Genomic DNA, 22,014 nt, shown 5'->3' on the forward strand with positions numbered 1-22,014 from the left:
GTGTTCTCAGTAATTTCAATTCCTACGTTAGCTGGCACCACCCAGCTTGGCACAAAGTATTGATCATCACTCCAGACTCTCATAACTCCTCACGTTGTATACCCAGCATTAGCTTATAATCACTACACTGACCGGCAGACCAATAAGCCTACAGATGCATGGAGGCTCACACCTGACCTTGACCATGCTTCTTCAGTTCCCAGGCTAAAAGCCTGGAAGTCTTCTCTTTCCCCTTCATCTTTTACAGCAGATCAGCCGATGATTCCCATCATTTCCTTTCTAGTAATGCCTGTTCTATCCTTCCCTTCCATTTGTGCTGGCATTTCCCTGGTTTAAGTCTTCATCAACTCCTATCAAGAATCATTCCATAAGCCTCTGAGATTGCTTCCCTGACTTCAGTATCATCCTATTTGGATCCATCCTGCATACTTCTGCCATATCAGTCTCTCCCTTCCTAAGAAACAAGAATGGTTTCCCAATGCCTTTTTGATTAAGCCCAAAGTCCTTATAATAGCATGCATGGTCCTTCCATAATTCTGGCCCACATTTCTACCATCACTTTTTTTTTTAAAGATTTTATTTATTTATTTGAGAGAGAGAGAGAATGAGAGATAGAAAGCACGAGAGGGAAGAGGGTCAGAGGGAGAAGCAGACTCCCTGCTGAGCAGGAAGCCTGATGCGGGACTCAATCCTGGGACTCCAGGATCATGACGTGAGCCGAAGGCAGTCGCTTAACCAACTGAGCCACCCAGGTGACCACTTTTTTTTTTCTTTTTGGATTGACATAACATACATACAGTAAAGCACCCACGTCTGAAATGGACAACTCAATGACTTTTTATTTTTTTGCATATATACACACCCATGTAACCGTCAACTAGGTCAAGGTATAGAATATTTCCAATACCCCAGAACTCTCATCATTTTTACCAGGTTTATAGCACTAGGCCAAACATCGCTTCTTCTTTGCCTCGCTCCCTCCAACCCCATTTCTTCTTACTTTCACGATCCAAGTTCAAACTGGAATCATCAGGATGAAACTCTGACATTTGTAAAGTCAACTCTGCCTTGGCCTCACTGAAGCTCCATGCTTTACCTTTGTCTCTTTGATTTTGACAGCGATCATTTGTTTCCTCTGCTGGATGATCTCTACCAACTCGTCACATTCTTCCATGAGTTTTGCCTCATGCATAGCAGTATTCACCTGCCAAGAAAGTCCAGAATATTACACAGTGATTGCTGCCTTTTTCCCCTGCTGGCTCTCAAAGGTTCGGATTGACAGCTAAGCATGCAGAACTTCTTCCATACCTCCCTCATTAGATCCTCTCCTAGAAGAAGGGTAGAGATGATGATATTAATGATGCAAAGGCATTGAAGCACCACAGACAGGAAGCTCTCCGGCCTCTGGTAGATCATGATGATTAATGGAAGGCTGGGCAGAAGGACAGATGAGATGGGGGCATGTTATTCCCACTGTACAATTCCCTTTACTCCAGCACCCTTTCCTCCTGCTGCTCTTTTGAAAAGAGGGTAAAGAGGGACGCCTGGGTGGCTCAGTCATTAAGCATCTGCCTTTGGCTCCCAGGGTCCTGGGATCGAGCCCCGCATTGGGCTCCCTGCTCCACAGGAAGCCTGCTTCTCCCTCTCCCACTACCCCTGCTGTGTTCCTGCTCTCGCTGTGTCTCTCTCTGTCAAATAAATAAAGAAAATCTTTTTTAAAAAAAAGAAAAGAGGGTAAGGAGATATAAGTATGTCAGGAAGAGAGGAGCCCTCTCCACAGGCACACCAATATTAAGATAACATTACAACAATCTATTTCTACCATCCTAAAAAAAATGTTTTTGATTTTCCTTGTCCCCTTCTCATCCTAAAACATACGAATGCACAGCTGTGACTTCACAGTAAATACACACATGTGTAGATATATTTTCATAGAGTTTTCATGATGTCTCGGTAGATATTTCTCATCTTCGGCCATCCAGCATCTGAATATCTTTCCTATTTTGGAATACTGACTACATCAAAATCTCTCTACTACAAAGTCAGAGTGGGGGGGGGTTAAAAAAAGAGCCACCATTTTTCATTGTCTTTCCTTATACTGATTTCTCCTTCTTCCCATCTCTACTACTCTTGACATTAGATGGGAGGAAGCCCTCAGAAGGGCTAAAATGAGAGCAGGGGTCTTTGGGTGGCATAAGTGTAAAGGCAAAGGAAGGGAGATGAACTTACATCTCTTAAGGACTTAATGTTCCAAGTGCTTCATAGATAAATTCTTTCCTGTAATTATCATAACAGAGGAGCCGTTTCTGTTCCCATTTCAAGATGGAGAAACTGAAGCTCAGACAATTTTAGTGACCTGCTCAAGATCACACAGCTATTAAGTGGTAAAACCAGAATTCAAACCGAGTTCTGTCAAGTGAAACCCCTGGGCTGGCTGGGTGGGCGGACGAGGTTCTGTTCCATCTGAGCAGCACACAGAGCAGTCACACAGGGAAGTACAATCATTCCAAGAGTCTATTCAAGGAGCACTCAAGTAGAGCTCTAGAAAGCTGAGGAACAGACAATGGGTTACTTGAGAGCATCCGAACTCCAGGGGCGAGATATGCTTCATTAGCAAAGTAGGGCTGCATTTCCAATTGCTGGCCCCCTTCAGGGGATCCCTTTACATACTTCAAGCCCAGCAAAATACTATCACTGGACCCTGCTGCCTGTTCGCTCATCCTGTAAGGTCCCTGCTGGCCAATTTCCTGTTTCTTACTTAACTGAAATAAAATATGCTTGCGGTATCACCGCCTGATTTTGTTTTAGTTCCGCTTGCCGGAGGGAATGCCATAATGAGAGTTCCCACTTATTGTGAACCAACAGTCCCACTCTGGCCATTCAAATTTTTTTCCCCCCTCAGGCTCCTCACCCTTTCCTTAAATTGGATCTACATTTCCAAGGCAGAGAAACTCACCCTCTCGAGAAACTCCAGCTCGTGTGAGAAGAGGAGATTCATCGAGTGCTCCCCGGATGTGTGCTTAGAGTATCTGGAGACTTAGTTCCCATTTATAGTTTCCTTTTGAAGCTGCTGAGGGAGTAGTACAAAATGGTGTAGTGCTCTGTTTCTTGCCATTTAGCCCTTGGGCTAACCTTTACATAACATTCACTAAATGCCAGGCATGACCCCAATCAGTTTACATATACTAGCTCTCTCAACCATGAGAGCAATCCTATGAGGCAGGTACCATCAGTCCCATTTTACAGATGGGAAAACTGAGCACAGAGAGACTAAAGGACTCACTCAAGGTCACACACCTAGTAAGTGGCAGAGATGGGATTTGGATCCAGGGAGTCTGACACTATAGTCCACACCACTAACTGTTGCACTAGATTGCCTCCCCAGGCTAGTGTAACAATTCCTGCCCAGTTTCTGACACCTGTCACCTCTTTTGCTCCATCCATCTTTATTCTGCATCCCACTCTCTTTAGTCATTTCAGATTACTAGACTGCCCCGCACTTCCGTGCCCTGTGCCTTCGCTCGAGACTTCTTTCAGTTGGAAAGCCATTTCCCTATTTGTTCACTGAACAAACTTCTACTTTATCTTTCCAGGCCTTGCTCAAAACTCATCACTCCTGTAACTTTTCCTCACCTGCTTGGACACAATTCGTCCCCTATTTATATCCCCATAGCATTTTATATATAATTCAATTATACCATTTACTACCTTATACCAGAGGAATTTATTAGTCTGTCTTCCCCACTCAAACATGAGTTCTGGAGGCCAGGGCTTGTGTCTTCTTTGACTGTCTCTCCAACATAGTGACTGGCATATGGTAGATGTTCAGTAAATATTTGTTGCATTGAATTGAACGGGGGTAGGGTGTATCTCACAGCTTGCTAGACGTGTCCACTTGGTTACTCAAGTTACCCTAAATTCAGTATGTCTAAAAACAAACTCATCGGGCACCTGGGTGGCTCAGTTGGTTAAGTGTCTGCCTTTGGCTCAGGTCATGATCCTAGGGTCCTGGGATTGAGCCCCACATCAGGCTCCTTGCTCTTTGGGGAGCCTGAATCTCCCTCTGCCTCTGCCCGTCCCCCTGCTTGTGCTCTCTCTCTCTCCCTCTCTGTCAGATAAATAAATAAAAATCTTTAAAAAAGTTTTTAAAAACTTCATCTCCCCTCTAAATCTGGCTTCCACCTCTGATTTCTTTCTTTTTCTTTCTTTCTTTTTCTTTCTTTCTTTCTTTCTTTCTTTCTTTCTTTCTTTCTTTCTTTCTTTCTTTCTTTCTTTTTCTTTCTTTCTTTCTTTCTTTCTTTTCTAATGCTACTATCATTATTGAAGTTACTCAGGTTCAGTTACTTCTGATATCTACCTCTCCCTCATCCCCCACATAAATTCACCGCAGTCCCAAACTCCTGCCCCTCCTTCTCTTTTCAAACTCACTAAAATTCTTCTGGCAATACAATGTAGCTCTGAGCCAAGGAATTAGTAAGTTGAAGCCCTTATCACCCTTTTGGACTGTGACTGTAAAAGCCTTATTAATTCACTCCTCTCCCTCCAGAATCTTTCCTTTGCCACTCACCCTCATAAGCCATCCTATACACACCCTGAAATCAGGAAAATCATCCCCGTCTTCATCAACAAACTTGTATTAAGCATCTTTTGTGTGTAATGCATTATGCTCAGGCCCTGCTCTCAATAAATTTGCAATCTGAATGGGGAAAAGCCACATGCATATAAAACAAACAAGTCAAGGCAGCATACCAATGAGTGATGTGGGATATAATCTACACAAACTGAAGGGAAAGATCGCTCTCGGTGGGGAAATGGAGAAAAGATGCCTGGATGAAATGGGACTTGATTCTTAAAGATAGACAGGACTTAGCTTTCAAAGGTAAAAGGGAGGGAAATTTTGAACCAAGCTAACGAAATTGCCTTGTTGATTAGGCAATATGGCATCTTTGAAAAATATTTTTTGGAGGGTTGGATGGTGAGAGAATGAATTTTTTAAATATATATATATTTTATTTGAGTATTAGCTGACACACAATGTTACATTAGTTTGGGGTGAACAACACAGTGCTGGGCTCACCACATGTGCATCGACCGTCTGTCACCATTCGACGCTATTACAATACCACCGACTACATTCCCTATTCTGTACCCTTCATTCCCTGTGACTTATCCATTCCATAACTGGAAGCCCATACCTCCCACTCCCCTTCCCCCATTTACCCATTCTCCCTCCCCTTTGGCCCCTCCTCTGGCAACCATCAAGTCAACTTTTTTTTTTTTAAAGAGATGAACTGGGATTGATTCGATTGGGGGTTATGGTAAGCTGGGGGGGGCTGTTAGGAAACTATTGTGATGTCAACAGGGCCTAGCCAAAGAGAGTAACAGGAATCAAAAGGAAAGGTCAAATACGAGAAGCACTTCCTGGCTTGAAAATCTTCAATTAGACAGCAACCTCCTTGAGGAAAGTTTTGACGTCACTCTGTTGCTCCTGCCGTAAGAGGCACAATGCCTTACACACAACAAACATTTACTTAGTGATTTAGTAAAATGAAAAAGCCCAATAAGAATGACAAACATTAGAAAATGGACTATAGTAAATGCGTTTTGTGGAGAAGATGTAGATGGAAGTGAGGGGGTGAGGGAGGGGTTTGGACAGCTGCAGTGAGCAAAATCCAACAGCCAGGCACAAGCAATAGAGCAGAAATTTGGCTGAAGAGGCAAAATCCCAAACTAAAGGTAAAGCAGTGACATTAAAATTTTTCCATGTCAAGAAGCAGCCCAAAAGAGCAGATTCCTTGAGTGTTTTCTGAATAGGAACTACTCCAGGGTAAAACTGTCTTCATGATGTGAATAAAACATGTCAAATTGCTTGGAAGGTACTTGAAAGCCCTGGTATTTTCCTTGTCTGCAGTTTTCCTTGAAAACGCACTGATGTATTTCACTTGCTTATTAACCCTTAGTTGAAAACAACTGGCTTTATCTTGATAAGCATTTTTGGTTGATTGGTTGACAGGTTGGTTGGTTGGTTGGTTGGTTGGTGGAAGATTCCAGATCTTTATTCGGTCTTTGCTCTTTGGTTTGGGTTAGTGGGTTTGACAAGAAGCCTTTTTATCTGTGGAAAAATCAATCCTCTCTGAAAAATACCATTAGAGCAATCTTGGCAACCTACTTGTATAAAGCTCTCCACTCCCTAAAAAGGGCAATTTTTGTGGGGGCGGGGAGCAGATTCTGATGTCTAAGACTGAGTCTCAGCATGAGGCTTCCAAGGCCTGAGCACTAGGGAGCACAGACCTCCCCTGTCAGGTCTCTAGGTCCTCTTCTCTGCTCTGTCTCTTTTCTTTCTTCCCAAAGGCAGCAAGAATTTGACTTGCACGTTTTTATCCCACCGCCCACCCTACTGTTTCCCAAAGTTCCTTCCTACCTCCCAGCCCAAAGATTAAACCCATAGTCAGACCTAGTCTTCCTCCAATTTCCACCGTTCCCTGACACAGGCACACACGTCTCATGAGAAGGATTTTACTGCTGGTCACTACAAGGAAATAAATACGTGGGAGTTCACAAAAGCCACAAGTTGCAAAGGCTTAAGAAGCCACAAAAAAGTAGGATTTTGGTAATTGTTTCTATTCCGTATTGAAATGTAAATGGACTAGACCTCTTTACCCTCAGCTGCTTTCAGAGAGCTTATTTGATAGTTTCTTGGGGGATCTCCCACATGCTCATTCTATAGGTCTTTTATTCTTGGGTTCAAAGTGCATCAGCCTTCCCTCCAACTCATCCCCATGAGAAACTTCCTTACTCATAGCCTCCCCTCAGCTCAGTCACATCCATCAGCCCTTCAGAGCACTGCACAGGAGTTCAGAAGGAACTGAGATTTCCTGGTCAGGTGGGACAATATGGATGAAGTAGCGGATGAGCTCTATAGCCAGAGTCAAGAGACATTCATTTATGCGGTAATGGACAGAACACCTCCTATGCATCTTCATCTCAGTATCCTCCACTCTACGGTCAATGCCAGCCTAGTTCATTCCCTGGGAATGTCCGAAGAGATGGCCACAACCTCCCCCCAGAAGATTTTGAAACACCAGCATTAAAGATCATTTGGGGGAGTTTTTATCAGAAGCATTGATCGAGGGCCTACACTATGTACTAGGCACTATGGGGGTTCCCACGTGGGGCAGAATGATGAAAAAGACTCAGCTTCTGCCTTCGAGGCACTTAGAGTCTAGTGGAGGAGATGAGTGTGAATTCAGCTAACTACAATTTAAGGTAGAGCAGAACAAAAAACAAAGAACAGAACACAAACAAAGCTCTACGAGGGCACAGAGAAGAGAAAACTAATTTTGCCCGTAGCAAAGGGCAGCTGGGGGATCGGGGAAGGTTTCAGGTAGCTGAGCTGTCTTCGAGGATGAGCAGGACTTGGGCATACAGAAATGAGGTTTAAATGGAGAGAATTCTAGGCAAAGAGAATGCTACGAAGGGCATGAACAAAAGCACAGCCAGGAAAGTAGAGGATGTTTCAATAAAGCAGAGCAGCCTCACGGGCTGAAGGGAGGGAAATAAGGCTAGAAACGGAGGTTGCAGATTCATTACGGAGAGCTGCGCTCTTACCTTGAGGCTTTGGGTGTACCTGGGAAAAAATGTCAGGATCTTAAAACTAGAGTAACACCTTAACCATTGTTAGTTAACAACCTGGTTGAGAACAAGGGGAAGAGGAAAAGCCAGCACAGTACTCAAAGAAGTGGGAAAATCATTCCTTGTGCAAAGGAGATGAGAAGGAAAAGTGGGAGGTAAATTGGACATCTGATGGATTATCAACGAGTTGTTATGAACAGCCTTGTCACCTTACGATACTGCAAAGAATTCATTACTCTCTTAAAACGATGCGTTCAAGAAAATGCGATGTTCTCTCTGTTTCCATGAGTTCAGCTTTGTTAGATTCCTTGATTACGGTTAAAAAGACTGTGTTGTATACTTGAAAACTGCTAAGAGAGAGGTGCTAAATGTTCTCACCACACAGACAAAAAAAAGGTAACTATGTGAGGTGGTGAATGTGTTAACTAGCTTTATCGTGGTAATCATTTTGTAATATGCATGTATATCAAACCATCACACTGTGCACCTTAAACTTATGCCATGTTGTATGTCAATTATATCTCAATAAGCCTGGGGGAAAAATAAGAAACCACAATGTTTATGAAGCAGATGTAGCACTGACTACAGCAGCGTCTAAGCTCAGGGATTCATCCAGATCACACTAGGGGGATAACACACACACACACATACACACACACACACACACACACACACACACACACACTGCCATCACCACCACCCCACAGCCCTTTGTATGGAAAAGGTTCAAAGGTATAAAAGGAAGAGGAAGATGAGACAATCTTCTTTTTTCGTTTTCTAAAGCAAAACAATGTAACATTTCAAAGATGGTCCTGCCAGCTTTCTATAATAACTAAATGAAGGGGGGGCTGTTTTTCAAATGGATTTTATCTGTTTCTTTAGATTTGGGGGGAGGGTGATCACTTAAAGGCCTAGCGGATATGCAAAATTATTTTTTTTCCCTTTTTATTTAAATTCAATTTATGCAAAATTATTAATAGGATTTTTAGTCCCCTGGACTGGAGTAAATACAGCTTAGGGGGCAAAAAAATTACTGAGGCAAAGTTATGCAACCTACTGCCTCAGTGCCTAAGTTAATTTTTTTGGCAGAGGAGTGGGTGAAGGGTTCTAGCGGGTAGAGGTGGGTGGGAGATGGGACTACTGCAGTTGGAAAAGCCATGTGGATGGGGAGGTGGCAGCCAGGCCATCTCGAGAAGTGACAGACACAGACATCAACTGACAAACACACTTCCTGCAATGCAACAGGCACTGTTCAAATTGCTTCATATATTTTAACTCATTTACATCTTATTAACCCTCTGAAGTTGGCACTATTAGTATCATTGTCATTCCACAGAAGAAACTGGGAGACAGAGATTATGTTACTTGCCCAAGATCACAGAACCAGCACATGGCAGAGCCTGGATTTGCACCCAGGCAAGTTTGGCTCTTGTCCATGATTTTAACCAATGTGTGTGTGTGTGTGTGTGTGTGTGTGTGTGTGTGTGTGTGTGTGTGAGAAAGAGAGAGAGAGAGAGAGAACTGGAGAGACAGACTATGCCCACACACATGCTTCTTTTCCTCTCAGAATTGCCTCTCCAGATAATCACATCCCTCAGACTTACCCATTGCAAATATTTTGTGTAATTACTTCCTGACTTTAAAAAATATATATACAGTATAAAAATGCACATAATGCAACATTTAGAAAATATACATAATGCACATATATATATATATGGACACACACACATATTCCATGTTTATTTTACCCTGAGTCTGACTAATAAAAATATTGGCAACAGAGGGAGAGGACAATTTGCTCCATATACATGACTTAGGAATGACCCTGTGCCATGTGGCAATTCTGTGTTAGTTTTAGAGTCCTTTCTCCACAGGGATCAGACCCCCAAGCCTTTGTCGCATTAAGATTAGTTACTTTCATCCCCATATTCTCTTTCCACACAGGGTAACTATTTAGAACATGTCAGAAAAAAGTGGGAGAGGTATAATCTAGGCTTGTAGCTGGTATTCTACGTGTATGGCTATGAATACCATACGAAATGAGATAGAAACCTCCTTTCTCTCTCTTCAGAATCAGAGAACTGTTAGATGTGGAAAAGACTGAAGAGGGGCGCCTGGGGGGCTCAGTCGGTTAAGTGTCTGACTCTTGATTTCAGCTCAGGTCATGATCTCAGGGTGGTGAGACTGAGCCCTACGTTGGGCTCTTTGCTGGGCATGGAGCCTGATTGATTCCCTCTCTCCCTCTCCCTTTGCCCCTCTACCCCATCTCCCTCTCAATAAAAAAAATAAATAAATAACTAAAGAAATCATAGGTTTCTAGCCTCTCACTTTACAGATAGAAATTTGAGTCTCAGATAGAAGGGCTTACCCAACATCATACTACTAATTAATGACAGAACAAGGCTGAAGCCAAATCTTTTGTGTTCTTTCCACTCTACCACTCATTTTGTTAAGCACAGCACTTGTTTATAAACCCCTCTAAAGACATAAGACTCTATATTTCACCACAGAAATATGAACATTCATGTCCACACACACAAAAAAGTACATGAATGTTCATAACATCTTTACACGTATTAGCCAAAAACTGGAAAAAGCTGAAATGCTCTTCAGTGGCGGCATGGATACACAAATTGTGAAACATCAGCAATAAAAAAATTTAAAAAACTATTGATACACACAACAACATGAATGGATCTCAAGGGCATTACGATGAGCGACATTAAGCAAATCATAATATGTTAATCATAATACATTATATACCGTATGTTTCCATGTACATAACATTTCAGAAATTATAAAATTATCAGTGATGAAGAACAGATCAGTGGTTGCCAGGGGGGCAGATGTGACTATAAAGAGGTAGCAAAAAATGAGTTTCTTTGGGGTGATGAATTTGTATTATTCTAATTATGATGGTGATTACACAAATCTATACGTGATAAAAGTCATGGAATGATGGAATCTCCCCCAACCCTAAAAGGTTAAGGGCATGTGAAAACTGGTGGAATTTGAATGAGGTCTGTAGTTTGCTTAGTAGAATATTGTACTAGTGACAATTTCCTGGTTGTGGTAGTTGTGTGGTTATGTAAGATGTTAACACTGGGGAAGAGTAGCTGAATCATAGGTGGGAACCTTCTATGTTATTTTAGCAACTTCTATGTCAAATTAAACTTATTTCAAAATTTAAAAGAAAAAATGAAAGAAAGAAAACTCCCAAAGTCCCATAATGTTTTAGGCAGGTCTGGTGAACCAACATCTGTATAGTTCTCTGAAGTTATAACTAAAATGTATTCAGGCCTTTGCTCAAGTGATATCTCATCTCTCACCCTAGTTTATATTTTTCCAGTTTTATTGAGAAATTAATGACAGACATCACTGTGAGTTTAAGGCACACCAGCATGACGTTTTGATTTACATACATTGTGAAATATATGTAATTACCCCAATAGGTTCAGCTAACATCCATGTTCTCATTTAGATAGAATAACAAGAAAAGAAAAAAAAGGGGGGGAAACCCACTTTCTCCTTGTGATGAAAACTCATAGGATTTACTCTCTTTATTTTCCTATACATCATACAGCAGTGTTAGCTCCAGTCATCACGTTGTACATTATATCCCTAGTATTATTTATCTTATAACTGGAAGTTTGTACCGTTTGACCATCTTCCTCCAATTTCCCTTACCCTGCCTCTGGTAACCACAATTCTGATCTCTTTATGAGTTTGGGGTTTTTTTAGATTCCACGTATAAGTGAGATTGCATAGTGTCTCTTTTTCTCTGACTTATTTCACTTAGCATTAATGCCTTCAAGGTCCATCTGTGTTGTCACAAATGATAGGATTTCCTCGGTGTTTTATGGCTGAATAATATTCTATTATATTATATACTACAGCTTCTTATCCATTCATCCATTGATGGACTCTTAGGTTGTTTCCATGTCTTGGCTATTGTAAACAATGCTGCTATGAACATGGGAGTGCAGATCTCTTTTTGAGTTAGGGTTTTCATTCCCTTTGGATATATTTCCAGAATATATCCAAAATATAATATATTTTCCAGATCCAATATATATATATGGATCATATGGTAGTTCTACTTTTAATTTTTTGACGATCTTCCATACTGTTTTCCATAGTGGCTGTACCAATTTATAATCCCACCAACAGCTCACAGAGGGTTTCCTTTTCTCCACATCCATGCCAACATTTGCTACCTCGTCTTTTTGATGATGGTTATCCTAACAGTCGTGAGGTGATATCACATTGTGTTTTTTTTTTAAGATTTTATTTATTCATTTGAGACACAGAGCTAGAGAGAGAGAGAGAGAGAGAGAGAGAGCATGAGCAGGGGGAGAGGCAGAGGGAGAGGGAGAAGCAGGCTCCCAGCCAAGCCAGGAGCCAGATGTGGGGCTCGATCCCAGGACCCTGGGATCACGACCCGAGCCGAAGGCAGACACTTAACCATCTGAGCCACCCAGGCGCCCCTCTCATTGTGGTTTTAATTTATATTTCCCTAGTGACTAGTGATGCGGAGCGTCTTTTCATATACTGGCTGGCCTTTTGTATATCTTCTTTGGAGAAATGTCTATTCAGGTCCTTTGCCCATTTTCTAATTGGGATATTTGGTTTTCTGCTATGGAGTTGGATGAGTTCTTTAAGTATTTTGGATATTAACCCCTTATCAGATACATGTTTTGCAAATATTTTTTCCCATTCTGTAGGTTGTTTTTTCACTTTGTTGATGGTTTATTTTGTTATGTAGAACTTTTTAGTTTGATGCAGTCCCACTTATTTTTCTGCTTGTGCTTTAGATGTCATATCCAAAAAAAGTCACAAATATACATATCAAGGAGTTTTATTCCTGTGTTTTCTTCTAGGAGTTTCATGCTTTCAGGTCTTATGTTTAAGTCTTTAATCTATTTGGAGTTATTTTCTTTTAGAGAGGGAGGGGAGAGGGGCAGAGGAAGAGGGAGAGAAAGAATCCTAAGCAGGCTCCAAGCCCAGCATGAAGCCGGACATGGACCTCGATCTCACAACCCTGAGATCATGACCTGAGCTGAAATCAAGAGTTGGATGCTTAACCGACTGAGCCACCCAGGCGCCCCTACTCCGAGTTAATTTTTGTGAGTGATCTAAGATAGGATCCACTTCCATTCCTTTGCATTTGAATATCCAATATTCAAGTGGATATTGAATATCCAATGGTTAGCACCATTTATTGAAAACACTGTCTTTTCTCCATTCAGTGTTCTTGGCTCTCGTCAAGTATTAGTTGACTATATATGCTTGGGTTTATATCTGGGCTCTCGAGTCTGTTCCACTGGTGTATTTGTCTGTTTTTATGCCAGTACTATACTGTTTTGATGACTATGACTTTATAATATAGCTTCAAATCAGGATGTGTGATGCCTCCTATTTTGTTCTTCTTTCTCAGAATTTCTTTGGCTATTTGGGGTCTCTTGTAATTCCATATAAATTTTGGGAGTGTTTTTTCTCCTTTGGTAAAAAATGCCATTGGAATCTTGATAGGAATTGCATTGACTCCAAAGATGGCTTTTGGTAGTATTGACGTTTTAACAGTATTAATTCTTCCAATCCAAGAACATGGGATAGTTTTTAATTTATTTGTTTCTTCTATTTCTTTCATCAATGTCTTAGTTTTCAGAGTAGAAATCTTTTTCCTTAGTTACATTTATTCATAAGTATTTTATTGTTTTTGATGCTATTATAAATGGCATCAACTTCTTTTTCAGAAAATTCATTGTTAATGTATAGAAATGCTACTAATATTTATATCCTGCAACTTCACTGAATCCATTAATTAGATCTAACAGTTTTTTGGTCAAGACTTTAGGATTTTCTATATATAAACTCATGTCATCTGCAAATAAGAGACAATTTTACTTCCTTTCCAATTCTGATACCTTTTCTTTTTCTTACGTGATTGCTCTAGCTAGGACTTCTAGTACTATGTTGCATAGGAGTGCTGAGAGTGGGCACCCTTGTCTTGGTCCTGATCTTAAAGGAAAAGCTTTCAAATACTTACCACTGTATATGATGTTAGCTGTGGTCTGGTCATATATAGCCTTTATTATGTTGAGATATGTTATTTCTATGCCTCATTTGTTAAGAGATTTTACCATGAATGGATATTGAATTTTGTCAAATGCTTCTTCTGCGTCTATTGAAATGATCACATAATTCTTTTCTTTCATTCTATTAATGAAATATATATCATTGACTGATTTGCAAATGTTGAACTATCCTAACATCCCAGGGGTAAATCCCACTTGATCATGGTTTATGATCCTTTTAATGTGCAGCTAAATTTAGTTTGCTAGTACTTTATTGAGAATTTTTGTATCTATATTCATCAGGGATATTGGCCTGTAGTTTTCTTTTCTGGTTTTGGTATCAGGATAATGCTGGCCTTGTAAAATGAGTTTGGAAGCATTCCCTCCTCTTGAAATTTTTAGAAGAATTTGAGAATAAGCATTAATTCTTCTTTAAATATTTAGTAAAATTCACCAGGTAAGCCATCTGGTCCTGAGTTTTGATTTGTTAGGAGGTTATAAATTATTGACTCAATCTCCTTACTAATAATTGGTCTATTCAGATTTCTTTCTGATTCAGTCTTGGTAAACTGTACGTTTCAAAAATTTTCTTCATCTCTTCTAGGTTGTCCAGTTTGTTGGCATATAGTTGCTCACAGTAGGCTCTTAGGATCCTTCAAATTTCTGTAGTATCAGTTGTAATGTCTCCTTTTTCATTTATTATTTTGTTGACTTGGGCCCTTTCTCTTTTTTCCTTGGTTAGTGTAGCTAAAGGTTTGTTAATTTTGTTTATCCTTTCAAAGAACAAATGCTTAGTTTGGTTAATCTTTTCTATTGTTTTTCTGTTCTCTATTTCATTGATTTCTGCTCCAATCTTTATTATTTCCTTTCTTCTGCTAACTTTGGGCTCAGTTTGTTCTTTTTTTTCTAGTTCTTTATGGTATAGAGTCAGGTTCTTTATTTGGGATCTTTCTTGCTTCTTAAATGTAGGCATTTATTGCTGTTGAACTTCCCTCTTAGAACTGTTTTTATTGCATCCTACACATTTTGGTATGTTTTATTTCCGTTTTGTTTGTCTCATGCAACTTTTTATTTCCCCTTTAACTTCTTCTTTGACCCACTGGTTCAGGAGAGCATTGTTTAATTTCCATGTGCTCATGAATTTTCCAGTTTTCCTCTTTTTGTTGATTTTTAGTTTCATGCCACCATGGTTAGAGAAGATACGTGGTATGATTTCAATCTTCTTGAATTTTCTAAGACTTGTTTTGTGGCCTAACATATGGTCTATCTAAAAAATGTTCCCTGTGCACTTGAGAAGTGCTGCTGTGGATAGTATGTTCTGTATATGTCTATTAGGTCCATTTGGTTTACAATGTTGTTCAAATTTGTTTATTTATTGATTCTCTGTCTGAATGATCTATCCGTTGTTGAGAGTGGGGTATTAAGTCCCCAACTATTATTATATTACTGCTTATTTCTCCTTTTAGCTCTGTTAGTTTTTGCTGTATATATTTATGTGCTCTGATGTTGGGCACATAAATATTTACAAGTGTTATATCATCTTGATATATTGATCATTATATAATGACCTTCTTTGTCTCTTTTTACCACTTTTAGTTTAAAGTCTATATTGTCTGATATAATTATAGCTACACTTGCTTTTTTTTGAAATGTCTTTTTCCATCGCTTCACTCTCAGTCTATGTGTGTCTTTAAGGCTAAAGTGAGTCTCTTATAGGCAGCATGTTTTCGAATTTTTTTTTAGGCATTCAGCCAATTTTTGTCTTTTAACTGAAGAATGTAATCCATTTACATTTCAAGTAATTATTTATAGGTAAAGACTTACTATTGCCATTTTAAAAAATTATTTTCTGGTTGTTTCACAGATCCCCCTTTCCTTTGTTTCTTATCCTGCTATCTTTTTGTGTGTTTTGATGTCTTTTTGTGTCAGTATGATTTGACTTCTTTATAGTGTTCTTTTGTGTAATTATTATAGGATTTTCCCTTGTTAACATGAGGCTAACATAAAATATTTTAAATTTATAATACTTTCTTAAACTGATAAAATTTTAACTTCAATAAAATTCGTAAACTTTATACTTTTACTTCTCCTCTCCTCAAATTTTAGGTTACTAATGTTATATTTATATGTTTTTAATATTGTGTAACTAATAACAGATTATTGTAGTTATGGTTACTTTTACTATGTTCGTTTTTTTAAACTTTTAAACTAGAGTTGTATTATTATACACCACTATTATTATGTAAATATTGTACATATGTAAGTGCTATGTAAGTATTATTACACACCACAATTATACACCACTATTACCATATTGCAGAATCTAACTATGATGATATATCTACCATTACCAGTGAGATTTATGCTAACGTTTTATGTTTTTATGATGTTAATTAGCATAGTTTTACTTCCAAAGAACTGCCATTAGCATTTCCTGTAAGGCAGGTCTGATGGTAATGAACTCCCTCACTTTTGTTTGTTTGAGAAAGTTTTTATCCCTTCGTTTCTGAAGAACAACAGCTTTCCTGGGTATGGGATTCTTGGTCAAGAGTTATTTTTTTCGGGTGCCTGGGTGGCTCAGTTGGTTGGGCGACTGCCTTTGGCTCAGGTCATGATCCTGGAGTCCCGGGATCGAGTCCCACATCGGGCTCCCTGCTCAGCAGGGAGTCTGCTTCTCCCTCTGACCCTCTTCCCTCTCGTGTTCTCTATCTCTCATTCTCTCTCTCTCAAATAAATAAAATCTTAAAAAAAAAAAGAGTTATTTTTTTCCTCAAAAAGTTGAAAATAGAGCTACCATATGACCCAGCAATTGCATTACTGGGTATTTACCCCAAAGATACAAATGTAGTGATCCGAAGGGGTACATGCACCCCGATGTTTGTAGCAGTAATGTCCACAATAGCCAAACTATGGAAAGAGCGAAGATGTCCATCAACAGATGAATGGATAAAGAAGATGTGGTATATATATATATACAATGGAATATTATGCAGCCATCAATAGGAATGAAATCATGAAATCTTGCCTTTTGCAATGACATGGATGGAACTGGAGTGAAATAACTCAATCAGAGAAAGACAAGTATCATATGATCTCACTGATATGAGGAATTCTTAATCTAAGGAAACAAACTGAGGGTTGCTGGAGTGGTGGGGGGTAAGAGGGATGGGGTGGCTGGGTGATAGACACTGGGGACAGTATGTGCTATGGTGAGCGCTGTGAATTGTGTAAGACTGTTGAATCACAGACCTGTACCTCTGAAACAATACATTATATGTTAAAAAAAAAAAAAAAGAAGAGTAGGAAGGGAAAAATGAAGGGGGGAAATCGGAGGGGGAGACGAACCATGAGAGACTATGGACTCTGAGAAACAAACTGAGGGTTCTAGAGGGGAGAGGGGTGGGGGGATGGGTTAGCCTGGTGATGGGTATTAAAGAGGGCATGTACTGAATGGAGCACTGGGTGTTATACGCAAACAATGAATCATGGAACACTACATCAAAAACTAATGATGTAATGTATGGTGATTAACATAATAAAATAAAAATAAATAAATCTCAAAAAAAGAGTTATTTTTTCCAATATTTTGAATATGTCATTCCATTCTCTCCTGGCCTGAAAAGTTTTTGTTGAGAAATCCACCAATCTTATGGGGGGTTCCCTTGTATGTAGTGTCTCTCTTTTCTCTCACTGTTTTTAAAAATTCTTTCTTTTGACTTTTGACAATTTAATCATGTGTCTTGGTGTAGTCCTATTTGGATTCAACCTATCTGGGATCCTTTGGGCCTCATATATCTGGATGTCCATTTCTTCCCTGGGTTTGGGAAATTTTCAGCCATTATTGCTTTAAATATACTTTCTTCTCTTTCTCTTTCTTTTCCCCTCCTGGAATTCCCATAATGTGAATATTGTTTCTTTTCATATTGTCCCATAATTCATCATAATGTGACCATTGTTTCTTTTCATTTTGTCCCATAATTCCCACGGGCTTTTCTCACTTTTTCACACTTTTTTTCTCTCCTTCAATTGGATAATTCACAATGTCATATCCTCCAGGTCACTGTTTATTTCTTCTACATGGTCAAGCCTACTTTTGAAACTCTCTATTGGATTCTTAAGTTTAGTTATGGTATTTTTCAACTCTAACATTTCTGTTTGTTTATGGGTTTTTTTTGTTGTTGTTGGTTGCTATTTCTTCATCAAAATTCTCATTTTGTTCATGCATTGTTTTCCTAATTTCATTTAGTTGTCTGTGTTTCCTTGTAGTTGTTCATTAAATTTCCTTAATAGGATTATTCCAAATGCACTGCCTGACAGTTCATAGATCTCCAGTAATTAATGGGTCAGTAATTAGTGCTTTATTAGTTTCCTTTGGTGGTGTTATATTTACCTACTTTTTCATGATCCTTGATTCCTTACATTTCTATCTATGCATTTAAGTAACTGAGCTCCTCTTCCAAACTTTATAGATTTGCTTTGGCAGAGATAGTTCTTCACCAGTCAGCTCAGTTTGGGTTTTCTGGGCATCTGCTCTTAATGTCCTTGGGCAGATGGGATTGCTATTATGGTCTATTTTTGGATAAGGCAATAGCTTGAGCTCTGAGGACAGGAATGGGGGTGTGTGCCACTGGCTGGGAACAGCTGGATAGAACTGCTGGCTTGGTTCCCTACCCAAGTGAGGCTGAAGGATGGGCTCTACTGTTGCCTGGATTATCTGGTCAGAATTACGGGATGGTTGGGACTGGGACTACATTCACTAGTGGATGTGGATATGAATTAGCTTCCCTGCCCTGGCAAGGAAGCAGGCCAGGGCTCAGGGTCTGTACAGCTTGTCGTTTGGGGGCCATAATCAGGCCCGAGTGTGCATTGGATTCCCTTGTCAGGTGAGGCCACATGTTTTGCTCTGCAGAAGGGGGAACCCACTGGCTGTGCTCTCTATTTAAGTGCCAGTATACTTAGGGCTGTTGAATGGACTATGCAGCTTCCCATGTCCTCTGGTTAGGTTCCCTGGTCAGACAATCTGAAGGTTTTATTCAGTGATGAGCAGGGCTATGAATTAGATTCCCTCACTGGGCACAGCAGGAGAAGCAGCTCTAAAGGCAGTAAAGCTCTTTGTTGTTTTAACTCAAGCCAGCCCACACCCCAAGTTCCCTGACTGAACAGGGCCACTGGCTTTATTCTGAAAATGACCAGTTCTGCCCACTTGCTTTTCAGCTTGAATGCCGCTGGGCTGCACAGCTTTCGGGAGTTGTCTCCAGCCATTCTGGTTAGAAAGGGCCAGAAGACAATCTTCATGGTTGGTGGGGCTATGTCTCAGCAACCTTGCCTAGGAGAGAGTGGGAGAGGCTACTCCAGGTCACTCTCAATTTCCCAGTCTCTCCCACTGGCATAAGCCAGGAGCTACCCTCAGCCTTAGCTATGAATTAATCCCCCTGCCTATACATACAGAATGTTTTGTGTCCAGGGCTAGCTTTGCCCTGGGGGTGATCAGCTCTGCCTGCTGGCCTCTCTGTTCATGTCACTGGGCTGCACTGCTTCCAGATATTGTCACCAGCCCTTCTGGTCAGATGGGGCTGGAAAACACTCTCCACAGTGGGTGGGACTATGATTCAGCTCCTTGCTTGGACCGGGACAAACTGGTCTCTAGGGCTGGCAAAACTCCTTGTTTGAGGATCCAAATCTAGATCTGCACCCCACAATGTACTTTGGTTAGAGTATTCCCCCAACTTGATTCCGTAGATAAGCAAAGCTGCTGTTGGGATTACTATCTGGGCCAAGATCCATACACACTAGTTGTTGTAATCCACTCCCCCTTCTCCATCATAGTCAGATTCCCAGTGGTTGAGCCCCAGAGATACTCCTGCAATCCCCATAGTGTGAGATCAGAGTAGGGGTTCTCACAAAGTGACCCACAATGTCAGGGGGAGATGGGTGTCCCCACTGGGTTCTCTTTTCCCACTGGAGGAACTGGAGGCTCAGGGGAGACCTCTCTGCACGGTGCTGCACTAGGCTGTAGGAGGTGCAATGTGGTCAATGTGTAGCCACTTCTCACCATTCTCATACAGTCTGCCTGGGTCTCTGTGGAGCAAAAGGGTGCTTCAGCTTCACCCCCATATTCTAGGATTTTCTCAGTGGGGTCCTGTTCTTGAATTGATGTTAGTTGTTCTTCTTGGGAGGGGAAGAAAAGTCAGGAGCAACCTAGGTCGCCATCTTGGTGATGTCACTCTCCCCTGGTTTATTTTTATCCATAGCACGCATAACCCCTAATAAAAATATATTTGCTATTGTGCTCCTCCCCTAACTAGAATGTAAGCTTACAGTTAAGGACTTTGTTTCATTTACTACTCTATCCCCAACACCTAGAATAGTGCCTGGCACCCAACAGGTATTCAACAAATGTTTGTTGAATGAATGAGTGAATGTGAGCTTGTGGGCCCTGAAATAAAGGTATAATGAAAAATTGTACAGCAGGTTACATTTTTTCATTGCATGAGACAAATTTCCCTTATATTTTCTTTTTACCCAATTACTCAAAATGGTGATTTTGTTCCATCATTTACATATTATTTGCTGCATTATGAAAGATTTAGAAAGATGTTGGAACGACAACCTAGGTCCTAAGAGACCACACATTCTGAAATGGTTCCTTACCCAATGTTAAAAGAAAAAAAAATTACCTCTCTTGGGTAATTGCCTGTGGTTTACTCACTTTTATGATGCATAAAAGGTTGTACTTATAACAGCTAGCCACCAGAGGGTACTGTTTATTCAATTATCTTTTCTCAATAGCTACTGTGTACCAAGCCATGTGCTGGGTATAAAAAAGTGAAGGGGACACGGTTCCCGCTCTCAGAGTTTACAGTCTGGTGGGGAGACAAATTGGTACACAGAAGTGCTATGATGGAAGTGTGTATAGAGTGCTCCAGGTACACAAGGGGGAAACATCTGAACCGGATTAGGGAGCTAGAGAGAAATGGAATAGGGCATGAGCGATGGCTTCCTGTAGGAGGTGATGCCTGAGTTGAGTCTTAAAGGACAAGCAGCAGTCAGCCAGCAGGAAAGAGGGGTGTAAGTTCTATAAGGATGGGTGCCATGTTTACTCTGCATCCCCAATGCCTGGCCCAAGGCAGAAATATGCTTAAGTATTTGTGGAATGAACACAGGATAAAATGCAGGTGGTAAAAGGGCATGCCAGAGACATAGGCAGGGTCCAGGTCATGATGGGTCTTATAAACCTTTATCTTAATGGTGATGAGAAACAACTGAAGAAACCCTTCAGTTGGTGGTAGCGGGGGGTGACATGCGGGCTTTGCATTTTAAAAAGCTCGTGCCCAGAGCAGTGTGGAAAATGGATTGGGGGGGCAGAATGGGTCAGGGAGACTATTTAGGACCTGCAGTTTCTGTAATGACTATGGCACGGTCATGGCCATTGCCTCCAAGAAGCCGAGAGGCCAACAAAGGAAACAAGATGTCATCAGGTCACTGCAGTACAGCAGAGCAGGCAGTGTAAAGGGTACACGCAGGCTGCTCTGCCCAAGTCCATGCAGCTACTGGGTGCCAGAGTCAGTAAGTAGAACCCAGGCTTCCTGATTTCTAGTCCCGGCCTTTTTCCCAAGCCCTCCTTGTCATTGATTGCCCTTCACCACTACAGAATTATGTGAGGGAAGGAGAACAGGGGCAAAGCCATTGAAAGATTATGGCTTCTCTAGCCACAGACTAGACTGTGGGAAGCATTTAGCCCCTCTCTGTACTCAAGTCTGACCTGAGCATCCCTCCGCAAGACCTCTGTTTCTGGGAGATGGCCTCAGCACCCTGATACTCCCTGTATACACAGAGCCAAGAATCTCTAACCCGAAGGGCCAGGGACATACACAGTCTGACAGCTAAGGTCAGGGAGGGCATATTCGGAGAAAGAAATCATTCTTTCTGAGACAGGGGACTTCAGATGACAAAAGGAAAAAAAAAAAAAACTGGTCCCATGTTCAGAAAAGGCAGATGGTCACTAGAAGAAGCAAGGGCCAAGTGAAAGAGTACAAATAGCTCAAGAAAGGCCTATATTGCTTCCAAGCTGAAAGGGTAGAGTGGGGTGGAAGAGTGGGGGATAGTGAAAGAAGATGGAGAAAAACCAGGAAAGAGCCCCAGGACGAGGGGCCCTGAAGAATTTTATATAAGCACATCAGTGAGAAGGGAGCCCTCTGCACAATACCCAGCTCCATGACTAGGTAACAAAGATATCTTGAGAACCTATTTCCAGTGGTCCCAAGTACCTCATGAGTCAGGACAGAGACTAGAGCTAAGGGGT

The 22,014-nt window shown here is 40.8% G+C and overlaps 1 protein-coding gene across 2 annotated transcripts in view; it reads right to left on the bottom strand.

Moving 5' to 3' along the window:
* The window catches only part of MID2 (midline 2), a 93,066-nt gene that overhangs the window by 22,917 nt on the left and 48,135 nt on the right, over nt 1-22,014 (bottom strand). For both annotated transcript variants that reach the window (XM_028089763.2, XM_028089762.1), the window contains exon 4: nt 1,097-1,204. In XM_028089763.2, coding sequence (XP_027945564.1) covers nt 1,097-1,204 — 108 coding nt within the window. The remainder of the gene's footprint in view (nt 1-1,096; nt 1,205-22,014) is intronic.

The sequence above is a fragment of the Eumetopias jubatus genome, unplaced genomic scaffold (assembly GCF_037043125.1).
Source record: "Eumetopias jubatus isolate StellerSeaLion01/CBP00866 unplaced genomic scaffold, mEumJub1_p1.0 scaffold_11, whole genome shotgun sequence".
NCBI lineage: Eukaryota > Metazoa > Chordata > Mammalia > Carnivora > Otariidae > Eumetopias > Eumetopias jubatus.